General features: G+C 43.8%; 1 protein-coding gene across 1 annotated transcript in view; it reads right to left on the bottom strand.

Moving 5' to 3' along the window:
- Positions 1 to 678: 678 nt before the first annotated feature.
- The window catches only part of LOC111954097 (gamma-aminobutyric acid receptor subunit rho-2), a 36,935-nt gene continuing 12,307 nt past the window's right edge, over positions 679 to 25,306 (bottom strand). Inside the window, exons 3-10 of the mRNA XM_023973591.1 lie at positions 7,647 to 7,714; positions 4,145 to 4,368; positions 3,852 to 3,934; positions 3,602 to 3,742; positions 3,166 to 3,318; positions 2,780 to 2,988; positions 2,555 to 2,578; positions 679 to 2,419 (exon numbers count right to left, since the gene is read on the bottom strand). Coding sequence (XP_023829359.1) covers positions 2,105 to 2,419; positions 2,555 to 2,578; positions 2,780 to 2,988; positions 3,166 to 3,318; positions 3,602 to 3,742; positions 3,852 to 3,934; positions 4,145 to 4,368; positions 7,647 to 7,714 — 1,217 coding nt within the window. The 3' untranslated portion in view covers positions 679 to 2,104. The remainder of the gene's footprint in view (positions 2,420 to 2,554; positions 2,579 to 2,779; positions 2,989 to 3,165; positions 3,319 to 3,601; positions 3,743 to 3,851; positions 3,935 to 4,144; positions 4,369 to 7,646; positions 7,715 to 25,306) is intronic.

A 25,306-nucleotide genomic window follows, 5' to 3' on the forward strand; every position in this document is an offset into this window, starting at 1 on the left:
TCAAATACATCAAATACATGGTTTCCAGGTGTTTGAAGCCATTCGCTCCATTCCAGCCATTATTATGAGCCGTTCTCCCCTCAGCAGCCTCCTGTGAGCTCCACTATGTTGTAATGATATGCTGTAATATATAGGCACATATGGCAGCAGTGTGCTGTGTAGGTGGTGGCAGCTTAGACGTTCTCACTGAGGCTAATTTCATTAGATTTGTTTGGGGATTTAAATGTTCAATGAATGCGCTCCAAAATATATATATAATACGGATAGACGGATGTACGTCCCATGGGAAGATTGTCTCCGATATAAATTATTCTTAGAAGTTAAGATTTCCAGTAATAATATCTCAGTCCTTAGTCCTGAGTAACGCTGTCTCATCCATAAGGAAACAATATCATAATCCAGCCAGGGTTGCAAAATTCCAGTAACTTTCCCCAAATTCCCAGGGTTTACAGAAATCTTGGTTGGAGAATTCTGGATTTCCTGCATATCACCTCCTGATTCAGGGAATCTTCTAACTGGGATTTTTGGAAAACCTGGGAATTTTGGGAAAATTACCGTAACTACCTCCAGCATTTAAAAGAAAATGTTTCTTAGACTGACAACAGGCAAACATATCTGTATGGTCATGAATTATTCTCAAACACTTTTACTGCAAACTTGCTTTTAGTTTAAAGCCTTTATTTATAAAATCTGCTCCAAAAAGGATACATTCTTAATATTTGATGCAACAATAATCAGCCGTAGTTGTGCAGCTTGTGGACAAGGTTTGCATTGGTTAAGCATTTGTCCAACATGCTGACATATCTACAGCGGCAATATGGATGCAAGAGCTTCGTGCGTTCTGATGAGTGACATCACAGCTAGTAAATCCAGCTCATGCTTGTGGCTACCTACTTACTACATATAGTACCATGTTTACTAATATATTGGTTGGCTAGAATACTGGATAGAAAACTTGCACAAAGCGATATGTAGTCACTCGTAATCCAAACAGTCAATCAAACAAACAAACAGGAAAAATATAGCTGTGGCGTGAAACCACAGCCATAAAAAAACAGTTCACTTAAGGCTGTTCAAGTTCATTACATCACTGATAATGCTTCATGATAGTTCACATAAGCATTCATAAATGGTATCCATCCTCACATAATTTCTGTGACCACTGACCTCATAATAAATTCGGGAACTGCAGCCACTGAAAAATCTATCCAGCCTCATTGTTTTTAACATCTTAAGGTATAATGGAATATGAGTCTATCAGTGCACTAAAAAGTAATTATGTAAGTAAAGTGAAAGGCCAAAAATGAATGAATAAATAAACATAAATAAATAGGTTAATAATGAATAAATAATGAAATACTGTATCTATGTGAATCTTTTTCATGATAATTCCATCTTGTATTATGTCGGTTTACATTTTTGTGTGGTTTTCTCAATCATTATCAACTGTTAAAAATAATAACACTTGGTGCATTCCTAGAAGACATAAGTCTGTGGCTGTGTTTCAATGTGCTCATTAGCAATTGGTGCTTGCACTCACTCTGATCTGTCAAATAAACATGGTTTAGAGGTCAAACCCTCGCATTATAGAGCAAGCGTTCTGTTTTCTGGTTAAAGAGGCAAGCTTGGGCAACACTTAGCCCGTAGTCCATTCCAGATGTACGTATACTGTCAGTATTACAGATATTGTTTCCCTGCTTTGACAGTACCATGAAGATAAAACAGCATTGATTCCAGAGATCAAATTGAAATAAATAGAAGAGCAGGTAGGTAGTCCATCGTAGTTTGTTGCTTGGACCTGCATGGTTGTGTAAATAGTTTATATAGAGAAAGTAGGAAAGCTGTACAGTTGAGTCAAGTAGTAAGATGGTTGTAGCTAATGGTGAGGATAGTATGGTGTTATCCATCCAGAGATCTGGGAAATCCTTTGTGAGATCTGCCGTTATACACCCAGGTGTTAAGATATCCTTCACAATGTGAAATATGGAGGTCATTACCACTTTGAGTCATTATCAGAGTCCAATAGCTGTCCTGTTTTATCTGGTACAGTAAACACCAGTAGATTGTCTCTCTGCTGACTGTACCAGGGCCATCTGGGAAAGCCTCAGCAGTATGCAGACCAGTATATGAGGTTAAAGATAATGTAGGATCCTGGAAAGATCATGCGGGAGTAGGTGTCTATGGCGTGGGTGTTCTGCATGAGGCTGAAGCTGCGGAAGCGCGCTTTCTTCTTGGTTCCCGTGGACTCATTGTCCAGGGATAGGTGCACCACCATGTGCTCTTGCTTCTCTGGGGTGTCCTCGGGAGCGTCAGCCCTGGTGTATCCGGCCAGGCTGTTGGTGTCGGCCTCGCTGTAGGTCCCGTCGCCATCCACCATCCCGGTCCCGGTGTGGGACATGCCACAGGTGCAGGGGAGTGACTGTAGGGCAGAGAGAAAGAGAGAAATAGAGAGAGGTGGGGGTTGAGGGGGAGAGAGCAAGAAAAATAGAGAGATCAGAGTAGGAAAAATGCTGAAAGGACTCAAAGTTCAGTGTGGTATGATGAGGATCCTTACCTGTTCTCTGGCTAGGCTCAGGGACTGGCGGGCAGGGGAGAGAAAGTGAGATTACATTTAAACAAATGTATGCACACATGACTAAATCGTTTTGGATAAAAGCATCTGCTGAAAGGCATATTTATTTATTAGAGAAAGAGAGAGAGAGAGATCAGAGTAGAAAAAATGCTGAAAGGACATAAAAAACAGCAGTACAGTGTGGTATGATAGGATGGGGGCCCTTACCTGCTCTCTGGCCTTTTCCCTAAGCTTCCGATCTTTTCCGTCCCTCACCGTCGTCAAGTAGTTGACGGCGGCATATTCCAACACCGATAGGAACACAAACACAAAACTGACCCAGAGGTAAATGTCCACAGCTTTGATGTAGGAAACCCTGGGCATGGAGGCGTTGACTCCAGTGATGATGGTGGACATGGTGAGCACCGTGGTGATACCTGGAGCACAGTACAACACACAACATCTGTGTGAGCACAAGACTGAAGGAAGTATCCTCATATAGATATGAACCAACAAATCCACACTCTTAGAGAAAAGGATCTTCAAATGGTTCTCCAGAGGGACAGCTGTTTTATGTTTTATGTTGAATGGTTTTTTCAAAGAGTGTAACTTACCTAGTGAGACCCTGGCCGGTACGGCCCGGCGGTCGATCCAAAAGGACACCCAGGACAACATGACCATCAGAGTGGCAGGGAAGTAGGTCTGCAGCAGGAAGAAGAAGATGTGGCGTCGCAGGGTGAAGTTGATGTACAGACGGTTGTACCAGCCTGGAGAGAAGAGGACAAAGACACGTGAGGAATCACCATAAATATGAAAATGGGTTATGTTTCTCTTAAGAACCTAAGAGCAGATGTATTTGTACAACAATGTACTGTATAGGGATGCAGTGAAATTGTCACATCCAAAAATCCATACAAACTGTTGTGCTACAATATATTCAAATGTTGACTATTAATATCCTGCAACATGGAGTCAATTTTTGTACAGTATGTGTGATTTGTATACAATACATATTATCATCAGACCCTAAAACCTGATTTGTGGATCTACCTGTGCTGCTGTAAAAAGCCAGTCTAGAGGTAGTGTGAAACTTCTGGATGAGGAACTGAGACAGAGAGATCCTGTCGTCCGTGCTCAGGGACTCATCCCCACTCTTCCAGTACAGCATGAGGTCCTCATCCGTGTAAGCATCTGGAGATAACAGACATGGATTTCAAATTCAAATCTGCCAGATTTTTGTACCACCACACCAAATCCCTTTTTAAACACAGTGTGAGGCAGTAAGAGTCCCACTACTCACAGCTCTCTAGCTCTAATGTGCAGGTCTGTGAATCCAGAGGGAAACGACTGAAGTCCATGTTACAGGCAGCAGTAACCGTCACCCTGGGGATTTAAACACAACATACCCACGATGACGCAAACAGAACACATCAACATGCTACATCCTCTATGAGATTGGGTAAATGTCTGCTGGGAAAATTTGGATCAACTGAGTTCTGCGCTGCCATCATAGAAATGTCACTGTTGCATTTCTGAAGAACGTGGAGATGGACACAAAAGGAGTCTAGGAACAGCAGCAGCTTCCATCCTCACCTAAGGCTGTAGAGCACGTGTCCATCTGGGAACACCCTGAGCATGATGTTCTCTGTGGTGGTGTCGTGGATGAACGACCTCTTGGAGTGGACGAAGAACACATCAGGCACCCAGATCTTCTTGACCAGGCGCCCGTCGAACGTCATGCTCTTATTGGTTGTGCTGGGAAAGGACAGCCTCTCGTCTTTCCAGTAGTGCCTCAGATACAGGGTCATAGTGAAGTCCTGCAGTTCACCAAAACAAAAAGAGATTGCTTTTGGATTAACTTGTTGGTTGGTTGCAGCCTTGTATAAATCCTCTGAACCCTTTTCTGGACTGAGAGTTCTAGATTGAACCATTGTATATATTGGCATAGCCGCAGAAAGTAGGGGTGCTGAGGGTGCCCCATGAAAAATCTGAATAAAAAAAATATTACTAATAAAACATTTTAAAAAGTACTTTTTTTCTCTCAACTAGTGCACTGGGCCTTTACTAGCCCTGTATTAACGGACTGATATAGCAGTCTGTAGCCGTCACAAAAAAAATAGCAGCACCCCCACCCCCAAACATCTTCCCGTGGCTATGTACAGTGCATTAGGAAAGCATTCAGACCCATTTACTTTTTCCACATTTTCTTACGTTAGACTTATTCTAAAATTTATTAAATTGTTTGTTTTTTCTCATCAATCTACAAACAATACCCAATAATGACAAAGCAAAAACAGGTTTGTAAACATTATTATTCTTTTTTTTAAACGGAATACATAAGTATTCAGGCCGTTCACTCAGTACTTTGTTGAAGCACCTTTGGCAGCGATTACAGCCTCTTCTTGGGCTTGACACTACAAGCTTGTCACACCTCTATTTGGGGAGTTTCTGCCAATCTTCTCTGCAGATCCTTTAAAATTCTGTCAGGTTGAATGGGAAGCGTTGCTCCACAGCTATTTTCAGGTCTCCAGAGATGTTCGATAGGGTTTAAGTCTGAGCTCTGGCTGGGCCACTCAAGGACATTCAGAGACTTGTCCCGAAGCCACTCCTGCGTTGTCTTGGCTGTGTGTTTAGGGTCATTGTCCTGTTGGAAGGTGAACCTTCGCCCCCAGTCTTAGGTCCGGAGCGCTCTGGAGCAGATTTTCATCAAGGATCTCTCTGTACTTTGCTCTGTTCATCTTTCCCTCGATCCTGACTAGTTTCCCAGTCCCTGCCGCTGAAAAACATCCCCACAGCATGATGCTCCCACCACCACGCTTCACCGTAAGGATGGTGCCAGGTTTCCTCCAGACGTGATGCTTGGCATTCAGGCCAGAGTTCAATCTTGGTTTTATCAGACCAGATAATCTTGTTTCTCATGGTCTGAGAGTCCTTTAGGTGCCATTTGGCAAACTCCAAGCGGGCTGTCATATGCCTTTTACTGAGGAGTGGCTTCTGTCTGGCCACTCTACCATAAAGGTCTGATTGGTGGAGTGCTGCAGAGCTGGTTGTCCTACCGGAAGGTTCTCCCATCGCCACAGTGGAACTCTGGAGCTCTGTCAGAGTGACCATTGGGTTCTTGGTCACCTCCCTGACCAAGGCCCTTCGCCCCCTGTTGCTCAGTTTGGCCGGGCGGCCAGCTAGAAGAGTCTTAGTGGTTCCAAACTTCTTCCATTTAAGAATGATTGAGGCCACTGTGTTATTGGAGACCTTCAATGCTGCAGAAATTGTTTTGTACTCTTCCCCAGATCTGTGTCTCGACACAATCCTGTCTCGGAGCTCTACGGACAATTCCTTTCGACCTCATGGCTTGGTTTTTGCTCTGACATGCACTGTCAACTGTGAGCCCTTATATAGACAGGTGTGTGCCTTTCCAAATCATTTACAATCAGTTGAATTTACAACAGGTGGACTCCAATCAAGTTGAAGAAATGTCTCAAGGATGAACAATGGAAACTGGTTACACCTGAGCTCAATTTTGATTCCGGGGCTGAACACTTATGTAAATAAGGTATTTCTGTTTTTTTCTTTTTAATACATTTGCACACATATCTAAAAACCTGAGTTTGCTTTGTCATTATGGGGTATGGTGTGTAGATTGATGAGGGGAAAAATAATTTGATCAAATTTAGAATAAGGCTACAACAAAATGTGAAAAAAGTCAAGGGGTCTGAATACTTTCCAAATGAACTGTATATTGGGATTACCAGGGTCTCACCCTGTCCCTGGATTACAGCGTAGGTTTATGATCAGACATATGTTCTCAGTATAAGTAGGGAACATATTATGTAATATGTCCAGAGAGGGCCGTCAGAGTTGACATTAATGATGATGAGACGCATACAGTAATGACAGCTTTGGGTTAGAGGTTGCATTGGTCACACATATCCCTTTCCTCCCTATCTGCTCATTGATCTGTATCTGTTAATAGGCAAACGGATCTATTTTATGTCCGACTACACCACTTTATCTACCACAGCAGATCATCCTCTTTTCAATTCACCTCGCAGCATTACATAATCATATCATTGGTGTTGTTCCATTTTTTTCCCAAGGATGTGAGTTTTAGAATAAGAAAAACATGTTTCCCAAGAGGTGGTCTTGCGTTTGTTATTGTATCTCTATTTCCTTCTATGTAGTACAAACTATGTCCCACCCATACATACTGTAGTCTGATAAAACAACGATGACCCCACCCCCCATGCTATCTGTTTTATTGATAAATCCTCTTGGTGTGTCCTGTCTTCATGCATCTGCACTCATCACACCTGTTTTAAGAGACTCAAACTCATATAGATCTGAAATAATGACTTAAAATAATAATGACAACAACGAAAAAAACAGTGCCCACTTCAGTACCTTTGTCATTACATAGAATGCGTGTAGAACAGCAAATGTAGACACATTTAACAAATATAGACCACTGTAACATTGCATAATGATAATGGCATGGCTGATAAGTCTGACTGAACACACTTGTCCTCCATCATTCTTACATTATATCATTAAGGAAAGTCATTGTTTGAAAGCAATAATTTGTCCTGTCTATTTTCAAACAATTATATACAAATACTGAGATCTGAATGAAATGTAATCCTTGGTTATCCTCCCACACAGAGGCTTACAGAACATCAGGACTGCTGTTTGGACTCCAATTTGCAGCTTAGAAAAGAAGTTCCATTTAATTATATTACTGTGGTGGAACATGCGCATGGTCTTTCGTTTGAACATAAAACATAATTTCTAGCACTGTGCTTCTATTATTCATTTTCATTATCCGTCTGTGAATAAGAGATTAATGAGCATGACAAATATAGTGGATTATAGCGTATCAGCTGCAAAACACCTGTTGGCAGATTGTGAATGACCCATTCATTTTCAGGGGTTCAATTTGTTGTAGGAGTGGCTAGCATCTCTACCCATTGCATCCAATAGTTGATTAATTTAAACATTATCACAATGACCACTTCAAATGTTCCACTGACCTGTGATAAGTTATTAACATTGACTTCATTGAAATGTTAAAATGTCAATGTTTGTTTATCAATTCACTTACCATGTCCACTTCTGATATACTGTCCAAACTCTCCACCTGAACATCCACTCCCACAGGGACAGCAGGGCCTGCAAAACAACAGTCACAAGAATGAGATTATTTTTGTTTATCAGTGTACTCATATTCATCAGACAAGGTTTCAGGTGAAAACATAGGTTCCCTTTGCGAGTTGACATAAATGGTTTAAGGTGAGTTAGTGTGAAAGCGTATCACAGAGACATCAGATATCAAACATAAAAACGCAACTTTCTCTTGATATACACTGAGTATACCAAACATTAGGAACCCCTTCCTAATATTGAGTTGCACCCATCCCCCTTTTGACCTCAGAACAGCCACAATTTGTCAGGACATGGACTCTACAAGGTATTGAAAGCATTATACAGGGATGATGACCCATGTTGACTCCAATGCTTCCCACAGTTGTGTCAAGTTGGCTAGATGCCCGTTGGGTGGTAGACCATTCTTGATACACACGTGAAACTGTTGAGCGTGAAAAACCCAGCAGCATTGCAGTTCTTGACACAATCCGGTGCGCCTGGCACCTACTACCATACCCTGTTCATAGGCACTTAAATATTTTGTCTTGCCCATTCACCCTCTGAATGGCACACACACAATCCATGTCTCAATTGTCTCAAGTCTTAAAAATCCTTCTTTAACCTGTCTCCTCCTCTTCATCTACACTGATTGAAGCGGATTTAACAAGTGACATCAATAGCTTTCACCTGGATTCACCTTGTCAGTCTATGTCATGGAAAGAGCAGGTGTTCTTAATGTTTGTACACTCAGTGTATGGCATGCAGTGAAAATGCATGTGAACCCCTGCACAGTTTTCACATGTTGTTGTGTTAGAGTCTGACATGTTCACACTTTCAATTGTAACCCTGGGAAGTAAGTTGTGTAGATCAGTAGAAAAATGTAAATACATTAAAAGTGTCAACATTTCAGACTCTAACACCACAAAATGTGGAAACTTTTTTACTGCATTGTATTAGTGTAGGTAAAAAAATCCTTTGTCTGAGTTTAGGTCTTAACTTGGAGCTCATGGGATTTCCATATCTTCTACATACAGTACTTCTTCCTCGTTATCGCTGGTATCCTTTTCCTTTGATCAGCACCACAATCCCAGCCTCCAATTTGGAAGACTCCAATTATTACTACACGATATTACAGCTACAGATAATCTACAGCTAATATCAAAAACCGTTTGAGGGCAAACCCACACACTCATATTTTCAAATATTCATTTGATTGCAGTGGATGAGTCATGAGTGATAGATTTGTGTTAGGTGTGTGGTTTTGCGAGTATATGGACTCAAAATGGTGCCAGAGGGGATGGCTGCCGTTTTCAGCACTCCTGACCAATTGTGCTATTTTGTGTGTTTTTGTTGCGTTGTTTTGAACTTTTTTTGTACATAATGTTACTACCATCGTTTCCTATGACCGAAAATAGCTTCTGGACATCAGAACAGTGATTACTCACCTCGATCTGGACGAGGATTTTTTTCATTAATGAGTAGGACGCAAAGGATATACTGCTCTTCCCAGACTAGGCCCAAATCCCCGTCATTCGTAAGAAGAGGAGATGCCGCTACAGAGGTTGGCGAGTCGGATGCCTGGCGAGACTGTGTCGACGAGTGGATAATCCGCATTTACCCCCTCAGTTCTACTGGCGAACTTGCAATCACTGGAGAATAAACTTGATGAGCTCTGTTCGAGACTATCCTATTAACAGGACATTAAAAACAGTAATATCCTATGTTTCACGAGTCGTGGCTGAATAAGGACATGGATAATATACAGTTAGCTCAGTTTTCTGTGCATCGGCAAGACTGAACATCAGCCTCCGGTAAGATTGGGGGTGGGGTGTGTCTCTTTGTCAACAACAGCTGTTGTGCGATATCTAATATTATGGAAGTCTAAAGGTTTTGCTCGCCTGAGTTAGAGTACCTCATTATAAGCTGTAGATCACACTATTTACCAAGAGAGTTTTCATCTATATTCTTCGTACAGTATTAGAAAAAAGGGTTACAAAAGGGTTATTCGGCTGTCCCCAAAGATAAACCTTTTTGGTTCCAGGAAAAACGCGTTTTGGTTCCAGGTAGAACCCTTTGGGGTTCCATTTAGAACCCTCTGTGGAAATGGTTCTACCTGGAACCCAAAATGGTTCTACCTGGAACCAAAAGGGTTCTTCAAAGGGTTTTCCTATGGGGACAGCCAAATAACCTTTAAGGTTCCAGATGGCAATTTGTTTTCTAAGAGTGTAGCTGTCTATCTACCACCACAAACCGATGGTGGCATTAAGACCGCACTTAACAAGCTGTATAAGGCCATAAGCAAACAAAAAAGTGCTCATCCAGAAGCGACGCTCCTAGTGGCCTGGGACTTTAATGCAGGAAAACTAGGGGGGGGGGGGGAATGATAACCTTTACTCCATACACAGAGACACGTACAAAGCTCTCCCTCACCCTCCATTTGGCAAATCTGACCATAACTCTATCCTCCTGATTCCTGCTTACAAGCAAAAATCCATTTGCCCTCTATTTGGCAAATCTGACCATAACTCTATCCTCCTGATTCCTGCTTACAAGCAAAAAAGTACCAGTGATGCGCTCAATACGGAAGTGGTCCGATGAAGCGGATGCTAAGCTACAGGTCTGTTTCGCTAGCACAGACTGGAATATGTTCCGGGAATCATCCGATGCCATTGAGGAGTATACCACCGGCTTCAATAATAAGTGACCACAGTGACCGTACGTACATATTCCAAACAGAAGCCATGGATTACAGGCAACAGCCACACTGAGCAAAAGGCTAGAGCTTCCGCTTCAAGGAGCGGGACACTAATCCGGACACGCTATGTCGAAATCCCGCTACGCCCTATGACGAACCATCAAACAGAAAACGCATCAATACAGGACTAAGATTGAGTCCTGCTACACCGGCTCTGACGCTCATCGGATATGGCATGGCTTGCAAACTATCACGGATTACAAAGGGAAACCCAGCTTCGAGCTGCCCAGTGACATGAGTCTACCAGGGGAGCTAAATGCCTTCTATGCTCGCTTTGAGGAAAGCAACACTGAACCATGCATGAGAACACCAGCTGTTCCAGACAACTGTGTGATCACACTCTTTGTAGCCAATGTGAGTAAGACCTTTAAATAGGGTAACATTCACAAGGCTGCAGTGCCAGATGGATTATCAGGACGTGTACTCGGAGCATGCGCTGACCAGCTGGAAAGTGTCTTCACTGACATGTTCAACCTCTCCCTGACCCAGTCTCTAATACCTACATGTTTCAAGAAGACCACCATAGTCCCTGTGCCCAAAAACGCCAAATACCAACACGAGAATGCTGTTCATCGACTACAGCTCAGTGTTCAACACCATATTGCCCTCTATACAGCTGCACCATCAAGAGCATCCTGACTGGTTGCATCACCGCTTGGTATGCAACTGCTCAGCATCTGACCGCAAGGTGTATTGCGTACGGCCCAATACATCACTGGGGCCGAGCTCCCTGACATCCAGGACCTCTATACCAGGGGGTGTCAGTGGAAGGCCCTAAAAATTGCCATTGTCAAATTTACATTGACTCCCTTATTTTATTCTTATCTATTCCTATTTCCTATTCTCTTGCACAGGCTCGATGTACACTCACTAGACTCTAACCACACACTCACACATACTACACTGACACTCCAACACACACACAAAACACACACACACACACACATGCATATTGACGGAACACACACACACACACTTTCACATTCCTTCACACTCTTCACATACGCTGCTGCTAATTTCTGTTTATTATCTATGCATAGTCACATTACCACTACCTACATGTACATATTACCTCAATTACCTGGACTAACCTGTACCCCTGTACATTGACTCGGTACCCCTTGTATATAGCCTTGTTATTGTTATTTCTATTGTGTTACTATTTTTTCTTTAGTTTACTTAGCACATTTTGTTTATTCACTTTTTTTTAAACTCTGCATTGTTGGTTAAGAGCTCGTAAGCATTTCACGGTAAGGTCTACCTACACCTGTTGTATTCGGCACATGTGACAAATAACATTTGATTTGGTTTGTGCTTTGTGCTGTGGTGGAGATCTTTGTGGGCTATACTCGGCCTTGTCTCAGGATTGTAAGTTGGTGGTTGAAGATATCCCTCTAGTGGTGTGGGGGCTGTGCTTTGGCAAAGTGGGTGGGGTTATATCCTTCCTGTTTGGCTCTGTCCGGGGGTATCATCGGATGGGGGCCACAGTGTCTCCTGACCCCTCCTGTCTCAGCCTCCAGTATTTATGCTGCAGTAGTTTATGTGTCGGGGGGCTAGGGTCAGTTGGTTATATCTGGAGTACTTCTGTCTTATCCGGTGTCCTGTGTGAATATAAGTATGCTCTCTCTAATTCTCTCCTTCTCTCTTTCTTTCTCTCTCTCGGAGGACTTGAGCCCTAGGACCATGCGTCAGGACTACTGGGCATGATGACTCCTTGCTGTCCCCAGTCCACCTGGCCTTGCTGCTGTTCTAGTTTCAACTGTTCTGCCTGCGGCTATGGAACCCTGACCTGTCCACCGGACGTGTTACCTGTCCCAGACCTGCTGTTTTCAACTCTCAAGAGACCGCAGGAGCGGTAGAGATACTCTTAATGATCGGCTATGAAAAGCCAACTGACATTTACTCCTGAGGTGCTGACTTGCTACACCCTACTGTGATTATTATTATTTGACCATGCTGGTCATTTATGAACATTTGAACATCTTGGCCATGTTCTGTTATAATCTCCCACCGGCACAGCCAGAAGAGGACTGGCCCACCCTCATAGCCTTGTTCCTCTCTAGGTTTCTTCCTAGGTTTTGGCCTTTCTAGGGAGTTTTCCTAGCCACCGTGCTTCTCACCTGCATTGCTTGCTGTTTGGGGTTTTAGGCTGGGTTCTTGTACAGCACTTCGAGATATTAGCTGATGTACGAAGGGCTATATAAAATAAACTTGATTTGATTTGACTTGATTTGAGAATTTCTCCCAATAAAGTAATATTTATTTAAACACACATAGATCCTATAAATCAGTTCTCTATGCAATGATACAGTGGGAGAACAAGTATTTGATACACTGCCGATTTGCAGGTTTTCCTACTTACAAAGCATGTAGAGGTCTGTAATTTTTATCATAGGTACACTTCAACTGAGAGAGACGGAATCTAAAACAAAAATCCAGAAAAAACACATTGTATGATTTTTTAAGTAATGAATTTGCATTTTATTGCATGACATAAGTATTTGATACATCAGAAAAGCAGAACTTAATATTTGGTACAGAAACCTTTGTTTGCAATTACAGAGATCATACGTTTCCTGTAATTCTTGACCAGGTTTGCACACACTGCAGCAGGGATTTTGGCCCACTCCTCCATACAGACCTTCTCCAGATCCTTCAGGTTTCGGGGCTGTCGCTGGCAATACGGACTTCAGCTCCCTCCAAAGATTTTCTATTGGGTTCAGGTCTGGAGACTGGCTAGGCCACTCCAGGACCTTGAGATGCTTCTTACGGAGCCACTCCTTAGTTGCCCTGGCTGTGTGTTCGGGTTGTTGTCATGCTGGAAGACCCAGCCACGACCCATCTTCAATGCTCTTACTGAGGGAAGGAGGTTGTTGGCCAAGATCTCGCGATACATGGCCCCATCCATCCTTCCCTCAATACGGTGCAGTCGTCCTGTCCCCTTTGCAGAAAAGCATCCCCAAAGAATGATGTTTCCACCTCCATGCTTCATGGTTGGATGGTGTTCTTGGGTTGTACTCATCCTTCTTCTTCCTCCAAACACGGCGAGGGAGTTTAGACCAAAAAATCTATTTTGTCTCATCACCACATGGCTTCTCCCATTCCTCCTCTGGATCATCCAGATGGTCATTGGCAAACTTCAGACGGGCCTGGACATGCGCTGGCTTGAGCAGGGGGACCTTGCGTGCGCTGCAGGATTTTAATCCATGACGGCGTAGTGTGTTACTAATGGTTTTCTTTGAACTGTTGTCCCAGCTCTCTTCGGGTCATTGACCAGGTCCTGCCGTGTAGTTCTGGGCTGATCCCTCAACTTCCTCATGATCATTGATGCCACACGAGGTGAGATCTTGCATGGCGCCCCAGACCGAGGGATTGACCGTCATCTTAAACTTCTTCCATTTCTAATAATTGCGCCAACAGTTGTTGCCTTCTCACCAAGCTGCTTGCCTATTGTCCTGTAGCCCATTCCAGCCTTGTGCAGTCTACAATTTTATCCCTGATGTCCTTACACAGCTCTCTGGTCTTGGCCATTGTGGAAGTTGGAGTCTGTTTGATTGAGTGTTGGACAGGTGTCTTTTATACAGGTAACGAGTTCAAACAGGTGCAGTTAATACAGGTAATGAGTGGAGAACAGGAGGGCTTCTTAAAGAAAAACTAACAGGTCTGTGGGAGCCGGAATTCTTACTGGTTGTAGGTGATCAAACACTTATGTCATGCAATAAAATGCAAAATAATTACTTAAAAATCATACAATGTGATTTTCTGGATTTTTGTTTTAGATTCCATCTCTCACAGTTGAAGTGTACCTATGATAAAAATGACAGACCTCTACATGCTTGTAAGTAGGAAAACCTGCAAAATCGGCAGTGTATCAAATACTTGTTCTCCCCACTGTATAGCACACAGTTTCATCTAACCCATGTTAAAGGTTCACATAGAAAGCACAAGTAACGCATAATACATACACTTAGGTTGGAAACTTCTTAGGGATAGGGGCAGTATTCAGAAGTTCGGATGACTGAGGTGCCCAAAGTAAACTGCATGTTACTCAAGCCCAGAGGCTAGGTATTGCATATACAGTGGGGAGAACAAGTATTTGATACACTGCCGATTTTGCCGATTTCCTACTTACAAAGCATGTAGAGGTCTTTAATTTATCATAGGTACACTTCAACTGTGAGAGACGGACTCTAAAACAAAAATCCCGAAAATCACATTATGATTTTTAAGTAATTAATTAGCATTTATTACATGACATAAGTATTTGATACATCAGAAAAGCAGAACTTAATATTTGGTACAGAATCCTTTGTTTGCAATTACAGAGATCATACGTTTCCTGTAGTTCTTGACCAGGTTTGCACACACTGCAGCAGGATTTTGGCCCACTCCTCCATACAGACCTTCTCCAAATCCTTCAGGTTTCGGGCTGTCGCTGGCAATACGGACTTTCAGCTCCCTCCAAAGATTTTCTATTGGTTCAGTCTGGAGACTGGCTAGCCACTCCAGGACCTTGAGATACTCTTACGGAGCCACTCCTTAGTTGCCCTGGCTGTGTGTTTCGGGTCGTTGTCATGCTGGAAACCCAGCCACGACCCATCATTCAGCTTACTGAGGAAGAGGTTGTTGGCTAAGATCTCGCAATACATGGCCCACCATCCTCCCCTCAATACGGTGCAGTCGTCCTGTCCCCTTTCAGAAAAAGCATCCCCAAAGAATGATGTTTCCACCTCTGCTTCACGGTTGGATGGTGTTCTTGGGGTTGTACTCATCCTTCTTCTTCCTCCAAACACGGCGAGTGGAGTTAGACCAAAAAGCTCTATTTTTGATCATCAAACCACATGACCTTCTCCCATTCCTCCTCTGGATCATCCAGATGGTCATTGGCAAACTTCAGACGGCCTGGACATGCGCCTGCTTGAGCAGGGGGACCTTGTGTGCGCTGCAGGATTTTAATCCATGACGGCGTAGTGTGTTACTAATGGTTTTCTTAGGACTGTGGTCCCAGCTCTCTTCAGGTCATTGACCAGGTCCTGCCGTTGATTCTGGGCTGATCCCTCACCTTCCTCATGATCATTGATGCCCACGAGGTGAGATCTTGCATGGAGCCCCAGACCGAGGGTGATTGACCATCATCTTGAACTTCTTATATTTCTTCTATTTTCTAATAATGCGCCAACAGTTTTCCTTCTCACCAAGCTGCTTGCCTATTGTCCTGTAAGCCATCCCAGCCTTGTGCAGGTCTACAATTTATCCCTGATGTCCTTACACAGCTCTCTGGTCTTGGCCATTGTGGGAGGTTGAGAGCTGTTGATTGAGTGTGTGGACAGTGTCTTTTATACAGGTAACGATTCAAACAGGTGCAGTTAATTACAGGTAATGAGTGGAGAACAGGAGGTCTTCTTAAAAGAAAAACTAACAGGTCTGTGAGAGCCGGAATTCTTATTACTGTGGTAGGTGATCAAATACTTATGTCATGCAATAAAATGCAAATGAATTACTTAAAAATCATACAAGTGATTTCTGGATTTTTGTTTTAGATTCCGTCTCTCACAGTTGAAGTGTACCTATGATAAAAATGACAGACCTCTACATGCTTTGTAAGTAGGAAAACCTGCAAAATCGGCAGTGTATCAAATACTTGTTCTCCCCACTGTAATTGGTAGTATTGGATAGATAACACTCTGAAGTTTCTAAAACGGTTAAAATAATGTCTGTGAATATAACAGAACTGATATGGCAGGCGAAAACCCGAGGAGAATCCATCCGGAATTTATTTTTGAGGTGACCACCCATTGAAATGCCTGTCTATGGGAAAATCAAAGGAAATCCTCCCAGATTGCAGTTCCTATGGCTTCCACTAGATGTCAACAGTCTTTAGAAAGGGTTTCAGGCTTGTTTTTTGAAAAATTATCTAGAATTTGTAGTTTTTCAAGGTGGTTCTCATTTTGACTGTAGTCTGGTCGCGCGCGTGGATGAGGGCGCACACTTCGTTATTTATCTCCGGTATTGAACACACTATTCTCCATCTTACATTGTATCGTTTATTTACATATTAGGGTACCTGAGGATTGATTAGAAACGTTGTTTGACTTGTTTGGACAAAGTTTATTGGTAACTTTTGGGATTCCTTTGTATGCATTTTGAATGAGGGGAACAGGTGGATTAATGAATCAAGCGCGCCAACTAAACTGACTTTTTGGGGATATAAAGAAAGACTTTATCGAACAAAACAACCATTTGTTATGTAGCTCGTATCCTTGGGATTGCAAACAGAGGAAGATCTTCAAAGGTAAGTGATTTATTTTATCGCTATTTCTGACTTTTGTGACGCCTCTGCTGGTTTGGAAAATGTTTTTAATGCTTTTGTACGCGGAGCGCTGTCCTCAGATAATCGCATGTTATGCTTTCGCCGTAAAGCCTTTTTGAAATCTGACAAAGCGGCTGGATTAACAAGAAGTTAAGATTTTAAATGATGTATGACACTTGTATTTTCATGAATGTTTAATATTACGATATTTGTATTTTGAATTTCGGGCTCTGCAATTTCACCGGATGTTGTCGAGGTGGGGTGCTAGTGGCACGTCTAGCACAAAAAGGTTAAAAATTGTTTTTTAACCACTCCACACATTTCTTGTTAACAAACTATAGTTTTGGCATATTGGTTAGGACATTTACTTTGTGCATGACACAAGTCATTTTTCCAACAATTGTTTACAGACAGATTATTTCACTTATAACTCACTGTATCACAATTTCAGTGGGTCAGAAGTTTACATACGCTAAGTTGACTGTGCCTTTAAACAGCTTGTAAAATTCCAGAAAATGATGTCATGGCTTTAGAAGCTGCTGATAGGCTAATTGACATAATTTGAGTCAATTGGAGGTGTACCTGTGGATGTATTTCAAGGCCTACCTTCAAACTCAGTGCCTCTTTGCTTGACATCATGGGAAAATCTAAAGAAATCAGCCAAGACCTCAGTAGACCTCCACAAGTCTGGTTCATCCTTGGGAGCAATTTCCAAAGACCTGAAGGTACCACGTTCATCTGTACAAACAATAGTACGCAAGTATAAACAGCATGGGACCACGCAGCCGTCATACCGCTCAGAAAAGAGACGCGTTCTGTCTCCTAGCGATGAACATACTTTGGTGTGAAAAGTGCAAATCAATCCCAGAACAAAAGCAAAGGACCTTGTGAAGATGCTGGAGGAAACAGGTACAAAAGTATCTATATCCACAGTAAAACGAGTCCTATATCGACAAAACCTGAAAGGCTGCTCAGCAAGGAAGAAGCCACTGCTCCAAAACCGCCATAAAAAAGTCAGACTATGGTTTGCAACTGCACATGGGAACAAAGGTCATACTTTTTGTAGAAATGTCCTCTGGTCTGATGAAACAAAAATGGAACTGTTTGGCTGTAATGACCATAGTTATGTTTGGAGGAAAAAGGGGGAGGCTTGCATGTCGAAGAACACCATCCCAAACTTTAAGCACGGGGGTGGCAGCATCATGTTGTGGGGGTGCTTTGCTGCAGGAGGGACTGGTGCACTTCACAAAATAGATGGCATCATGAGGATGGGAAATTATGTGGATATATTGAAGCAACATCTCAAGACATCAGTCAGGAAGATAAAGCTTGGTCACAAATGGGTCTTCCAAATGGACAATGACCCCAAGCATACTTCCAAAGTTGTGGCAAAACGGCTTAAGGACAACAAAGTCAAGGTATTGGAGTGGCCATCACAATGACCTGACCTCAATCCCATTGAAAATTTGTGGGCAGAACTAAAAAAGCGTGTGCGAGCAAGGAGGCCTACAAACCTGACTCAGTTACACCAGCTCTGTCAGGAGGAATGGGCCAAAATTCAACCAACTTATTGTGGGAAGCTTGTGGAAGGCTACCCAAAACGTTTGACCCAAGTTAAACAATTTAAATGCAATTCTACCAAATACTAATTTAGTTTATGTAAACTTCTGACCCACTGGGAATGTGATGAAAGAAATAAAAGCTGAAATAAATAATTCTCTTTACAATTATTCTGACATTTCACATTCTTAAAATAGTGGTGATCCTAACTGACCTAAGGCAGGGCATTTTTACTCGGATTAAATGTCAGGAATTGTGAAAAACTGAGTTTAAATGTATTTGGCTAAGGTGTATGTAAACTTCCGACTTCAACTGTATGTTTGTTATGCATTTTGGTAGTGTCCTGATCGCCTGCCATTGTCTAATCTGCCTGCGCTGCCGTAGTGCCAGCCTCTTATGTAATCGCTAGTAACTAAAGCCTCTTGTCACTCAGCCTCCACTAGCCTGTTACCTGGAAGAGAGGATATTAATTCATCGCCCTGTGCCAGCTGGGTGCCCTGTCATTCCTCACTCACACCATATGCCATCTATCAGATCCTTAACTGGGCAGAGACCCAGGGACCCAGGCACCAGCTTCCCAGGCAGTAGCTCCCCCGGGACCACCTCCCCTCCCAGGACCTGTGTGGATGATGCTGCTTGCCACACCTGCCAACTGCTGGGAGAACAGCCTGACCTCCCGTGGCCTCTTCCCCTGGATTAGACGGAACTAGCGGGGGATTGGGGTGGTTATTTAAGAAACATATCTTTAATTCATAGTGATTACATGTGCTCCCTCCATCTGGAGCCACAGGAGGGCATGGTTATGATGTGGAGGCTGTGGGAGATGTGGAGGCTGTGGGAGATGTGGGAGTTGTGGAGGCTGTGGGAGGTGTTGAGGCTGTGGCTGTGTTGAGGCTGTGGCTGAGGGTGGTGTGGACACTGTGGGAGGTGTGGAGGCTGTGGGAGGTGTGGAGGCTGAGGGAGGTGTGGAGGCTGTGGCTGTGGAGGCTATGGCTGAGGGAGATGTGGAGGCTGAGGGAGATGTGGAGGCTGTGGCTGAGGGAGTGGGGAGGCTGTGGCTGAGGGAGGTGTGGAGGCTGTGGCTGAGGGAGATGTGGAGGCTGTGGCTGAGGGAGGTGTGGAGGCTGTGGCTGTGGGAGGTGTGCTCTTCTTAGAAGACCACTCCTGAGAACAATCATTATGGGTCATTATAGGCTCCTGTCCAGAGAATGGAGAACTATGTGTGTGACATTTTCACTGTGCGTTTAACCTCAAGTTGACTCCGTATCAGTTTTCCTGTTCCCTTAGAAAATAGTTGTTTGTTAAAGCTCACGTATAAGATATTCTGATGAGATCACAGCAAAGCCCTGTGTGACTGACTTATATTGTTCTCTTCAGTCTCTTCATAGAGTGGGACGTTAGTAGGGTTGAAAAATTCCAGTAACTTTCCCAGAATTCCCTGGTTTTCTATGAATCCCGTTTGGAAGATTCCCAGAATCAGGAGGGAATAAACAGGGATCCGGATAACATGGACATTTTGGGAAAGTTACCAGAATTTTGCAACCCTAGACGTTACTATGATCTGGTAAACAGTTGTCAATGGGGCACACAACTCCAGACACTATGGCCTGTGTTGTGGCCTGTGCCACTATGGCCTGTGCTGATGAATTCAGTCATCAAGAGTGTCTCTGTTGTGGAAGTCAAGATGATAGAGTAAGCAATTCCCCAGTCAGCTGACTGCCACAAAGACTTCAAAGATAACACTGAAATTACGAAACTACTACTACAAAAAAATATATATTAACACGTACACAACACCTCATGGCTGTTCCTAGGCCGTCATTGAAAATAAGAATTTGTTCTTAACTGACTTGCCTAGTTAAATACAGATAAAATAAAATAACAAACAGGTTGATCAGCATAATTTAGTCAGTTTTCTCATACACAGGAGTCAAGACAACCGCTAGCTATTCAGATCTCTGTACAGAACAATGAGTATGGTACATGCACACAGTAATGCGATTATTGTTGTGGACAGTCAGATTAATTGAATAGTTTGATTAAAACGTTTACATGCTTTGCAAGAAGAACGAATTCCCTAATAATCCTGTTTCCATGGACACATCTGAGATCAGGTTACCTGATGGCACTCTGATAAATGCAGAAAATCACCAATCAAAATAAACGCTCTACCACACCGACCATGTTATTTTTGGGAAGCATATTTGATTCTGAGTTGGGACATATAAAGTTTGTATATGAAAACTACTTCTAGGATGCATACATTCAGTTCTTCTGAACTCACTTCAATCGAGCTAAAGAGGGAGGCTCACTCGGCTTGTGCTAGCAAATGCGCAGATCAAATACACTGGTAGAACGAACGGTTATGGTGTTTACGTGTCCTAATAATTTGAATGATTGCTCAGAAAACCAGGTGTTTAAACGTTGTATGCTTACTTCGATTTTGACCTCACGCCGATTAAGATAAGCAGAGTAAGGTGTTTACATGACTATTGCATAATCTGCCTACTGCCATAATCAGTTTAATATTGAATTATTACTGTGCATGTAAACGTACTCAATTATGTAATGTTGCTGTAAAATACCAGCAGATCAGGAAAGATCACAAAATCTGTAAGTCCCCTAGGCCTAGAGCATAATAAAAAAATCCCCATAAAAATCTGTCCATTTAAACTAGAGATCTCAATCCACTGCATCCGCTGATGTCGGCCTTCCACCGCTACAGCGGTGTTTGTCAGACCAGGAGACATCCTGAGAATCAGTCTTCTCACAAAAACGTCTGTCGCATCCGAACTGTTTTGGCTACACACTATCGGATGGTGAGACTCCCACGAACACGTACATATCGGTTGTTTTGCTCTAGGATGCCCCCGGCCTCTCAAGACTCGTCTGAAGGTAGCCCGGTACCAGGTAAAAACAAAATATGGAAGTATACACTGAGTATACCAAACATTGGGAAGACTTTCCTAATATTGACTTACACCTATGGCTGTTACGGTGACCGTATTACCGCCACAATGGCGGTCACAAGTCATTAGGGCAGTCAAATTCCAAGTGACTGTTTAGTCACAGTAATTAGGCTTCTCCAAGCGCCGATGCTGCTCATGGTCATTTGTAGCCTACCAAACTTGCTGACTGCCTGGCACTCTATTGTTCCTCTAATCACTCTGACATCAATGCAAATGTAATCGAAAATCTAATCAAACACTTCATGAGAGCCCATGAGGTCATGTTGCGCAACAGGCTATGCAATTGCTCGATTAAACAGAGTGATGGCCTCTATTAAAAAGAGGAGGATCCCATCAGCTTTCTATTAGGCTAGGACTACTATATTTATTTTTCCTAATATTAAGCACATTGCTTCTCTTTACAGCAGGAGTATAGCCTACCTGGCTGGCATGAAAATTAGCCACGGTAAAAGTGTCCTCCATTCGATATTTAAGTGTATAGATGAACTGTATTTTATTCCGCTGCCCCTGTTTCGAGACAGCTGCATGGTAATGGTCCATTCTAAATCAAAACAAATTTACCACATATATTATTTAGTATATGTAAAGACAAGATGAAATCAAGAGTAGTCTGATGGGTGACAATATTAGCCTATCACTTGTGAATGCTGCTTCCATTTGTTGAGGCTGTATTCTGTAACGTAGACGCTGGGAGTCAGAAAGCAAGTGCAAGTGGTGAGTTTAATAATACAATAACCATGGAACAATACAAGAAACAATAGTAGCGTACAGACCTGAAACAACATCAATACTGCCTGGGGAATAAACCTAAGTGAGTGCTAGATATAGTGAGGTAATGAGTGAGGAAATGGAGTCCAGGTGTGTGTCATCATGAGGAGCAGGTACACATAATGATTGATGCTAGGTGCACGTAATGATGGTTGCCAGGACCGGTGATTTAGTAAACCAGCGATGTCGAATGCCGGAGAGGGGGAGCAGGAATAGACGTGGCAAATATAAAATACATTTTGATTTGTTTAACACTTTCTGGTTACTACATGGTTCCATGTGTGTTATTATATAGCTTTTATGTCTTCACTATTATTCTACAATGTAGAAAATAGTAACAATAAAGAAAAACCCTTGAATGAGTAGGTGTGTCCAAACCTTTGACTGGTACTGTATATGGAAGTAGTTTTTTTGCCCAAAAAAAGGGGTATTTGTTTTTTGACTGTTTTTCCATGTGTGAATCTGTCATTCAATGTGTTTTCTATGGGCTAATGGGACCCCCTAACGGGGTCCAAAATTCTAATTCAAATAGCACGTTAGTTTGCAATTTTGTCATGTAAAAACTGCTGCACTGTCATTTTCCAGGCCTAACGTTAGGTTCTGCAATTTATCAGTCTTTTATCAACTTGCTTGCGCTCAGATGGGTGGGGTGGAAATATTTGAGGTGTGTCCTTAAAAACATGATCCAAAGTGCTAATTTCAGGCAGCGCTAATAGGGATATTTAAGACCAACAAAAATCTGGATTTAGCGGTAACGGCTATGGTTATGGCATGAATTTTGACAGCGGAAACGCAGCCTATCCACCCATGATGCACACTGCCCATATGTAGATGGAACAAGAGTAGACTAACATGCTTTTGGTGCCTGTATACTTCGTATTTAGAAACCTAAAAAACAAATGTTTTTTACCATTTTGTTTTATTTGATTAAAAACCAAGCATAGCCTCCTCTCAATGAAGGCTTTTTGTCCTGCACAATGCATTTGCGAAGTAGTGTAACGACTCCCACCGAAGGTGGCTCCCCTTCCTGTTCGGGTGGTGCTCGGCGGTCGTCGTCACCGGCCTACTAGCTGCTACTGACTTTTCCTCCTCCTCCCTTTTTGTTGAGTAGGTACACCTGTTTGTGGTTAGGGTGATTTGTGGGGCTTTATTACCCAGCAGCCCGGCCTGCTGGGTGTGCGGGATTGTTGTGTGTACACTCTGTACATTCTTGTGTGTCAGGGTACGTGTACGTTGGTTGGTGATTTTCGTGTTTCTCACTTTGTTTGTGGTGAAGCATTTGTTTTTTGAGTAGCGTCGTGTTTGCACCCGTGTGGGGAATTAAATTTGGAACGCTACTGTGAACTCTCTGTCTCCTGCGTTTGACTCCTGTTCATCCACTACACCTCGGGCATTACAGAATCCCGCACCCGTAAAGCAAGAATGGAGTCAGCAGGAGCAGCGGCAAACCCACTCCCATCTATGGAGGAGCGGGTGCTACATCACACTACCGTACTCCATCGCATCGGTTCCGCCATGGATCAAATGATGGAGAGAATGGACCGATGGGAGAGGAGTGGTCTCCTCTCTCCACCTGCAGTCTCTCCAGCTCAGGATTCCTCCTCTCCTCTCTCACCATCCTCCGGCTCCAGCGCTCTCCGTCTTGCYCTCCRGAGGGATWATGATGGAGCGGCATCGGGATGTCAGGGGTTCTTGTTACAATTAGAACTGTACCTGGCAACCGTGAGACCCACWCCCTCGGGAGCGGAGAGGGTGAGTGTCCTCATCTCCTGCCTAACGGGTCGTGCTCTGGAGTGGGCTAACGCTGTCTGGAATGGCCCAGATTCAGCGAAGGAGCACTACCCCGAATTTTCCCGCCGTTTTCGTGCCGTGTTCGACCATCCACCTGAGGGCCGAGCGGCGGGAGAGCGACTGGTTCATCTCAGGCAGGAGAAGAGGAGCGCCCAGGATTACGCGTTGGAGTTTCGGACCTTGGCCGCGGGGTCTGGGTGGAACGACAGGGCCCTTATAGATCACTACAGATGTAGTCTCCGGGAGGATGTCCGCAGGGAGCTAGCGTGCCGGGACGAAGCTCTCTCCCTGGATGAGCTTATTGATATGTCCATCCGGCTGGACAATCTGCTGGCTTCCCGCGGCCGTTCGGAGAGGGTCCTGTGCGTTCCACCACCCAGCACCCCTGCACCCATTCCCATGGAGTTGGGAGGGGCCGTGCCGAGGGGTACCGGAGGAGGAGGCTCCCCCTGCACCAGCTGTGGTCGGAGAGGACACACGGCCGATCGGTGCTGGGGGGGTCCATCTGGGGGTCGAGATGGCAGGCGGAACATTTCTCGGTCACCTCAGGTGAGTAAGCACCAGACTCACCCAGAACCCCCTGTTAGTCATATGTTTGTCCTAATTTTTTTCCAATTTTTTTCCCCCTCTTCCCAGCATAAGGCACTAGTCGATTCAGGTGCGGCTGGGAACTTTATGGATCGCGGACTCGCCATCAAGCTAGGTGTTCCGCTTGTGCCGATAGATTCTCCTTTTCCCGTGCACTCCCTAGATAGCCGGCCATTAGGGTCAGGTTTGGTCCGGGAGGCCACGGTTCCACTGGACATGGTGACGCAGGGGGATCATAAGGAACGTATAKGTTTTTACATTATAGATTCGCCTGCGTTTCCAGTGGTACTGGGGATTCCCTGGCTGGCTAGTCACAATCCTACTATTTCGTGGAAACAGGGGGTTCTCCAGGGGTGGTCAGAGGAGTGTTCTGGAAGGTGTCTGGGAGTTTCCATCGGTGCCACGTCGGTGGAGAGTCCAGACCAGGTGTCCACGGTTCGCATTCCCCCCGAGTATGCCGATTTGGCAATCGCTTTTAGTAAAAAGAAAGCGACTAAATTACCACCTTATCGACCGGGTAGGGATTGTGCGATAGATCTCCAGGTAAACGCTGCGCTTCCCAAGAGTCACGTGTACCCTTTGTCCCAAGAGGAGACGGTGGCTATGGAGACATTTGTCACTGAGTCTCTGGGACAGGGGTACATTCGGTCCTCCATCTCACCCGTCTCCTCGAGTTTTTTTTTTGTGAAGAAAAAGGAGGGAGGTTTGCGTCCGTGTATTGATTATAGAGGTCTAAATGCCGTCACAGTGGGGTTTAGTTACCCACTACCTCTCATTGCTACGGCAATGGAATCATTTCACGGAGCGCAGTTCTTCACAAAACTGGATCTCAGGAGCGCGTACAGTCTGGTACGTATTCGGAAGGGAGACGAGTGGAA

The sequence above is a fragment of the Salvelinus sp. IW2-2015 genome, linkage group LG28 (genome assembly GCF_002910315.2).
Source record: "Salvelinus sp. IW2-2015 linkage group LG28, ASM291031v2, whole genome shotgun sequence".
NCBI classification, from domain to species: domain Eukaryota; kingdom Metazoa; phylum Chordata; class Actinopteri; order Salmoniformes; family Salmonidae; genus Salvelinus; species Salvelinus sp. IW2-2015.